Below are 8,321 nucleotides of genomic sequence, written 5' to 3'. Positions count from 1 at the left end.
TTTGGTTATTAGATTCTTGTTGAATATATGGTTTCTGAAGATATTCTCCCAGTCTGTGGCTTGTCTTTTCACTTTTTTGGTAAAGTCTTTTGATGAACAAAAGTTTTTAATTTTTATAAGGTCTCATTTATTTATTTTGTCTTTTGCTGTTTGTGGTTTTGTTATTATATTAGATAATCCATTTTTAAAAGCTAGGCCTGACTGTGTTGCCCCTACTTTTTCTTCTAAAGAATTTTATGGTTTTAGTTTGCACATTTAGGTCCTTAATCCATTTTGAATTTGTGTGTATGGTATGAGGCATGGATCCTGTTTCATTTTTTTGCATGTGGAAATCCAATTTTCCCAGCACAATTTATTGAAGAGATTCTTCTTTCCCCATCAAATGGACTTAGCACCCTTGGCAAAAATCAGTGGACCATAGACGTGTGAATGTATTTCTGTACTCTCAATTCTATTCCATTGGTGTGTGTGTCTGTTTTTATCCTAGTACCAGGCTATTTTGATTACTGTAGCTGTACAGTATGTTTTAAAATCAGAAAGTGTTAAGTCCTACTTTGTGCTTCTCTTTCAACATTACTTTAGTTATTCGAAGCCTCTTGCCATTCCACATAAAGTTCAGGACTGGTTTTCCTATTTCAGTAAAGAAGGCTGCTGGAATTTTGATCAGGATTGCGTTGAATCTATAGATTACTTATGTAGTATTGACATCTTAGCAATATTAAGTCTTCCAATCCATAAAAATGGAACATATTTCCATTTATTTAAGCCTTCTTTAATCTCTTTCACGTGTTTTATAGTTTTTATTGTATGTCCTTCACTTCCCTGGTTAGATTTATTGCTAGATATTTTATTCTCTTACATGCTATTGTAAATAAAATTGTTTTCCTAATTTCCCTTTCAGAGTTCTTATTGCTAATGTATGGAAACCCAAATGATTTTGGTTAGTTGATCTTGTACCCTGCAACTTTACTAAATTCTTCTATTAGCTCTAGAAGTTTTCTTGTAGATTCTTTGGGATTTTCTATATGTAAAGATCTGTACTTCTATGCAAATAACACGTTACAGGTTTTATTGCCAATTGCTCCCTCCCCCCTCAAGGTATTTTCATAAGCACGCTATGCTGATTTTTTTTTTACGGCAGCATGTAAAAAAAAATTAGCATAGCACTTACAAAATCACCTCACGTGGGGAGGGCGCAGTTGGCAAAAAAGTATAAATGTGTGTTATTTGCAGAAAATACAGTAATTTGATGTGAGGGTCCTCTACAATTTGGACAGCCAACTGAATATGAAAAGTCCTATTGTCTTTTACAATGGAAACTCATGATACCTGAGTTTTGTGTTCCACTGTATATGGCTTTCTGTAAGGTGTCACAGATATGCTATGGGCATTTGATCCTGATTTAGAATAATGCTGTTAGAACTAGTGGGACCATAGGTGTGATTTGATAAAGCTACTTCACCCTACAAATACAGACATTAAAATCCATGAAAGTTGAAGGCTTTCTTTGCTCCTTGTCTCATTGCTAATGGCAGAGCCTGAGATCCAGGCCACTAGACCCCCAGTCTAGTGCTCATGCTCATAAACCTTATAGCCAAAGATGCTTAATGTAGAGTTTTACCCTGTCGTCTTCTTTTTGTGGCATTAGAGTCATGTTTTGATATTGATCTGATTCTTCCACTGGTATGACTGGGTAAAATGAGAAACCACCATTGTGATACTTTTGCCTAATAATAATGGTAAGAAAAAAAATAAAAAATGGTTGCTGTTGAGTTGACTTCAACTCATGGTGACCCCGTGTATGTCAGAATAGAACTGTGCACCATAGGAGTTTTGCTGGCTGACTTTTTCAGAAGCAGATCACCAGGCCTTTCTTCTGAGGTGCCTCTAGATAGATGCGAACCTCCAACCTTTCAGATAATAATGGTAGCTTGTAATAATTGAGCTCCTACTGTAGGCCAGACACTGTGCTATGTACTTCTAGAACCTCATTTAGTCCTTATAATAACCCTATATGGTAGGTGGTATTATCATTAGTCCCCTTAAAAAGGAAAATATGGTTCTAAGGGATTAAATGATTTCCCCATACCCACAGAGTAAGAGACAGAGCCAAAATTTGAACCTATAATCTGTCTGACTCCAAAGTCTGTGCTTCTAATCATTATGCTATGTCTCCTTCCTCCTTGGTGTGAAGTTGAGTTGGTATTTACTCCTAAGCAAAGCCCTTGCTCAGAGCTGTCCTACTTTTTCAGGAACACCAGCTGAATGCAAAGTCAGGAACTCCCGCCTTGAAATGCCCTGGCTTGGGGGTCGCTGTCCCTAGTCATCTCTGTCCTCGAAACAGCTGCAGCAGCAGTGAGCTGTCTCTGTCAAGCACCTGCAGTGAGTACTCCAGCGGCTCCTCCTACACGTGGCATGATGGGAAGACCCCCGGGAAAAGGGTAAGACCGCCGCTCAAGGCACTTCAGTGAACCAGAAAAGCATCCTTTTCTAGTAGGGTGTGGTCATGGAGGGAGGGGTAAGGAGGAACGGACCATTGGCTGAGTACCTACTCATTTATTCCTTACAAAAACCAAATAAGGAGGTATCATTCTTCCTATTATACAGAAGAGGAAACTGGTTCACAAAGGCTGTTACTTGCCAGAGGTTACACAGCAAGTAAGGAGTAAAATGATGATTGGACCCAAAACGACCCTGTCACCTTGGGAGGGAGTTTGAGAGAAGAACATTTCCATTCTGTGCTTTGGTGGAGGCCACTGAGGTCACAGATTTAGATCAAACTGAAATATAGAGCCCTGGCCTGATGGGACCGACCGCCCTTCAGACCACCTCAGACATTTCCAATTAGTTTTTCGTACCTTGTCCATTGCTGTGATAGACTTGTTAATGCCTCCTATAAATAGTGAACAAGGCCACTCACCAAGCCTTTCCAGATGAAGAACCCCATAAAAATTCTAAAGGAAGTTTTGTTCTAGAGAATAAGAAGGGCGGTGAGTTATCCCAGGAAAAATGGCCAAAAGTTTTGGGAGTATCATTTCTTTTGTAGGAATTTACTGCTCAAGAATGGCATGTATTATACTGACCTCCTCTACTCAATGCTGTCGCCTCATGAAACACTAACTATAATTTGGAGGGCAACGTAGTAGAGAGAGAAAGTACCATGATAGAAGATAGGAATCACAGCTTCAGTAAAGGTGGATGTATCTCCACCAATCTTCTAGGTGTTCCTTTACCAGGTTTTTAAATAGCTCCTACTGCTAGATGATTCCCATCTGCAAAGTCAGCTTACCTAGCTGAAGATTCTCCCATTCTCTGGACAAACATCTTCGCACACTATTTTAGTAATTTCCCAGTGTTGGAGAAAAGCAAAGAGTATGCAAGAACAGAAACTTCGAATCAATATTTGGAGATCATTTGTCTATCATTTATATAATTTAATTTTAAGATTTCAGAAGCAGAGAAACCAGAAAAATTTTGTAACTCTTAGAAAATACTGGTGAGGGAGTAGCTTTGATATACCCTGAAAAAGAACTCAGAAAAAGATTTCAAGCTTAAATTTAGAGCTTATTCCCTTGGACTCAGCTTTCTAATGGAAAGTGTGGAGACTGGCGCATTATCAAAATTGCTCCCTCTAAGGAGTTGTCCGGAGCTCTGAACAGCGACCGTGAGAGCCTGGCTCCTACCTGGGGAGATGATCAGAGATGTTTCCTCTCTTTGTTACTATCACTGGCTCCAGAGCCCCTTGCTCTGCGCTTTTCACTCTCACACTTCTCTCTCACGCTCTGTCTTTTTTTTTTTTTTTTTGGCTGAAATTCTTCCAATTAGAGCAGTTCCTGATATTCTAAGGAAACTTCTCCCCTGAAAGAGAGGAAAGAACTTTCTTAAGACACTTCATCCGCACTCAGGTGTCATCATGTGGAGATTTAATAGGGCTGTTTCTCAGAATGGCAATGGAGTACCAGGTATACCTGGTGCATCGCACAGTGAAAAGTCCTGATTCTCAGGGACCTAGCAAACTAGACTGTGTCCAAGCCCCTGTGTGAATCCAGCCCCCAGAAGATATTTTTAATTTATGTTATTCAAGGAACATTTCTACAGTTCTTACCATGTGCCAGATACTCAACTGGTATTAGCTTTCATCTTGAACTCATGTAAAGTGAATTTGAATATGAATACAGTATTGACGTGTATAATAATAAATATGATTAATGGCTCTCTTCTAGTACACAAGTTTTTTTTTTAATATCATTTTGTGTAGAAACAGGAAAGAAGGCTGCATGAAGTGCGCTAACCCACCCTACAGTGAAGAACTTGGCTCTAATTAATGAGTCATTACCACGTGGAGCACAGCTTTAAGCACCGTACAAGCGTTCACTCATTTAATGCTCACAACAGCCTTATTAAGTAGGTTATTCTAATCCCCCATTTTACACATGAGGACTGAGGCACTGAGAAGTAACTGGCCCAGGATCTCACAGCTAGTAAGTGGCAGAGCTGGGCACTGGTTTCAGACCCTTCCCTCAACCATTCTGCTATTCTGGGCTTACCAAGTGAGCTTAAAGTTTGGAGGATTTGTCTCAATTTTGGCGATCACTTTGCCCTTTGTCCCCATCAATACGAAGAATGGCATTTCTTTAAAAATTTGTAAAACTATTGTCCAGACAAGAAATAAAGAAGGACTGTGTGCATTAAAGGAGTGGTGGCACAGTGGTTAAGAGCTACGACTGCTAACTAAAAGATCGGCAGTTCAAATCTACCAGCCGCTCCTGGGAAACCCTATGGGGCAGTTCTACCCTGTCCTGTAGGGTCGCTATGAGTCGGAATTGACTCGACGGCAATGGGTTTTGGTTTTCTGGGTGGCACAAATGGTTAAGAACTCAGCTAATGACTGAAATGTTGATGGTTGAAATCCACCCAGAGGTGCCTCAGAAGAAAGGCCTTGTGATCTACTTCTGAAAAACTAGCCACTGAAAACCCTGTGGAGCCCAGTTCCACACTGACACACAAGGGGTTGCTCTGGGTTGGAATTAACTCAGCGGCAACTGGTTTGGTGTTTTTTTGGTGGGCATTGAACCCGAGCCCCTCCCTGATCACTAGCATCTTTTAATCAACTGCATTTCCCCCCTAGAGCCACTCTCTTCCAACTTTTCCCAGCAAAGGACGAAGCTGCCTTCAAGAAACACCAACTATCCAAACTATCTGAGGGATCAATTACTGGGCTGAGGGCTGTGGGGACTATGGTCTCAGGAAACATCTAGCTCAATTGGCATAACATAGTTTATAAAGAAAATGTTCTATAATCTGCTTTGGTGAGTAGCATCTGGGATCTTAAAAGGCTGTGAGCAGCCATCTAAGATACTTCAGTGGTTTCACCCCTTCAGGAGCAAGGGAGAATGAAGACAACTAAAGATACAAGGGAAAGATTAGTCCAAAGGACTAATGGACCACAACTACCACAGCCTTCACCAGACTGAGTCCAGCACAACCAGATGGTGCCCGGCTACCACCACTGACGGCTCTGACCAGGATCACAACAGAAGGTCCTGGACAGAGCTGGAGAAAAATGTAGAACAAAATTCTAACTCACAAAAAACAGACCAGACTTACTGGCCTGACAGAGACTGGAGAAACTCTGAGAGTATGACCCCTAGACACCGTTTTAGCTCAGCAATGACGTCAGTCCTGAGGTTCACCCTTTAGCCAAAGATTAGATAGGCCCATAAAACAAAACGAGACTAAAGGGGCACACCGGCCCAAGAGCGAGGACGAGAAGGCAGGAGGGGACTGGAAAGCTGGTAATAGGGAACCCAAGGTTGAGAAGGGAGACTGTTGGCATGTCATAGGGTTGTTAACCAGTGTCATAAAACAATGTGTGCACTGTTTAATGAGAAGCTAATTTGTTGTGTAAACCTTCATCTAAAGTACAACAAAAAGAAAAAAAAAGAAACACGAGCCCCTCCCCACCGTCTCTTTCACAGGGACGTCATACTTATTGTTTGTTTTTCTTTTTAAGTTTCAAGATTGGCCCAACTTTTCTCAAGTTACTTAATACCATGACCTCCTGAGGAAGACTGACTGGGAAATGTGGCTAATCCCACAGGGCTGTGAGCCGGGGTTCTGGGGGATGTCAGCCTCTGACTCTGGCGTGAATTAAACCACAGCCTGGGCAGACCCTGGAGGGGCAGCAAGGAGCTGGGTGGCAGGGGCTGAGCACCTCTTGTATGGGTTGAACAAATCTGCCTTTTCTGAGCTTGTGCAGGATACTTTTGCCTGGCTTCTCTGCTTTATTGTGAATGTGACTATCAGGATCATGGAAATTCTTAAAATACCAAGCTGTGGCTGCCTACTCACTGGTTGGTCTATAATACCCAGGCTCACTAATGGGATTTCTTCCTGTTCTGAAGTTTTCAAAGGTGCAGGAGAAGAGGGGAGGCATCGCCAAAGAGCGTCTACCCCCACCATCTTCTGACACTGGGAATTTTCTAAAGAAAATATATTATTTGACTAAAAAATAAACATATGCATGTTGTTGATAACGAGCGTGATTTTGATGAAAATGTCTTAGACGTAAGCAAATGTTCACAGCTTACTAAAAAGCCCAGATTCCAAAGGAGGCTTCTGACACTTTTTCAGCTTCAGCACGTGGTGCTCTGGATATGTGCACGTGATTGGTGTGCAGAGTTCTGGGGGAAGAGGGTGCGTTCTAGTGTGGAAATGCCAACGTGAGCTATCATCATAGCCAAGGTTGGTAAAGGCTGCATCTCTGAAACCATCATATTCACCCACTGGAATCCTTCACATTAATACATTAATCATATGGCCTTTTGGAAAAGTAACTAGGTCAGCCTCCACATCCCACTAATTTCCCTAAGTGCTGGTTTGTTATTAAATCGTGCAAATGCCATTCAGGAGAGGGGTGCAGGGATAATGTGTGATCTCTGTTATCAACTGATTAGTAGAGAAGGGGGAAGCGAGACTAAGCCTGACTCTGGTAGCTTAGCATCCTGAGTAGAAGTGCAGGCTCTAGAGCCAGACAGCCTGAGTTCAAATCTCTGCATGGCCACTTTTTTATTTTTTTTTTTTTTTAAGCTTTTATTTATTTATTTATTTTATTGTAGTTAAATGAAGTTTACATTTCAAGTTAGTCTCCCATGCAAAATTTTTTTACATACATTGTTATGTGACCCTAATTACTCACCTCATTCTGCAACAGCACACTCCTCCTTTCCACCCGATTCCCCATGACCATTCACCCTGCTCCTAACCCTCTCTGCCTTGCCGTCTCACCTCTGGACAGAAGCTGCCCCTTTGGTCTCTTGTATCTACTTGACTAAGAGGCACACTTTTTACGAGTATCGCTTTATGTCCCACAGTCCAGTCCAATCCCTGTCTGAAGAGTTGGCCTCGGAAATTGTTTTAGTTTGGGCTGATAGAGAGTCCAGGGGCCATGCTTTCCGGCATACCTCCAGTCTCAGTCAGACCATTAAGTCTGGTCTTCTTACTAGAATTTGAGTTCTGCACCCCATCCTTCTGCTGCTCTATCAGGGACTCTCTGTTGTATTCCCTGTCAGGACGTTCATTGGTGGTAGCCAGGCACTATCAAGTTCTTCTGGTCTCAGGCTGATGAAGTCTCTGGTTTATGTGGCCCATTCTTGCTCTTGGGCTGCTACTTTCCTTATGTCTTTGGTGTTCTTCATTCTCCTTTACTCCAAGTGGTTGGGACCAATTGATTCTTCTTAGATGGTCTGCATGGCCCCTTTTGAATGGACTCAGAAGCAACAGAGTGTCATAGGAAGAGCCAGGGAAGCTGGAGTTCAAATCCTCACTCTAGGTCTTGATCTTAAACAGGCTAATCTCTCTGAACCTCAGTTTCCTCCATAGCAAAATGAGAATGATGATGTCTCCCTCATGGTGTGGTTCTGAAAGTGGATTCACTCTGTAAGTGGCTTGTACACTGTAGATGCTCAGTAATTGTTAGTTTCCTCCTTGGCCCTTTGGTTTCTTTGCTAACACAGATGAGGAAAAATATGAAATCTCTGTGTAGAATGTATTTTTCCTATTAATTAATCCATAATGTACACTTTTTAGAAATTGAAGCTGCATTTGGGAAAGCATGAAGGACAGGAAAAAGACCTTTCTAAGTTAGGAGGTTAATAATTATACGGTTCTAACAACAAATGCCCAGCTGCTTTACATATGTAAGTAGGGGTGTACAGTCTGCATGTATTTGTATATCTACACACATATGTATAGTAACTTTAGATAATTTTCACAGATATTCGTTGCCTAGCAAATAAAGTCGTGAAGTCACAGAATAGAAT

General features: G+C 41.6%; 1 protein-coding gene across 1 annotated transcript in view; it reads left to right on the top strand.

Moving 5' to 3' along the window:
• The window catches only part of NCKAP5 (NCK associated protein 5), a 739,553-nt gene that overhangs the window by 668,729 nt on the left and 62,503 nt on the right, over positions 1-8,321 (top strand). Inside the window, exon 10 of the mRNA XM_012555176.2 lies at positions 2,253-2,441. Within this exon, the coding sequence (XP_012410630.1) occupies positions 2,253-2,441 (189 nt within the window). The remainder of the gene's footprint in view (positions 1-2,252; positions 2,442-8,321) is intronic.

Source organism: Trichechus manatus, unplaced genomic scaffold (assembly GCF_000243295.1).
Source record: "Trichechus manatus latirostris isolate Lorelei unplaced genomic scaffold, TriManLat1.0 scaffold00033, whole genome shotgun sequence".
Classification (NCBI taxonomy): domain Eukaryota; kingdom Metazoa; phylum Chordata; class Mammalia; order Sirenia; family Trichechidae; genus Trichechus; species Trichechus manatus.
The sequence above is the reverse complement of the archived record's forward strand: the minus strand, read 5'-3'. Positions and strand labels throughout refer to the sequence as shown.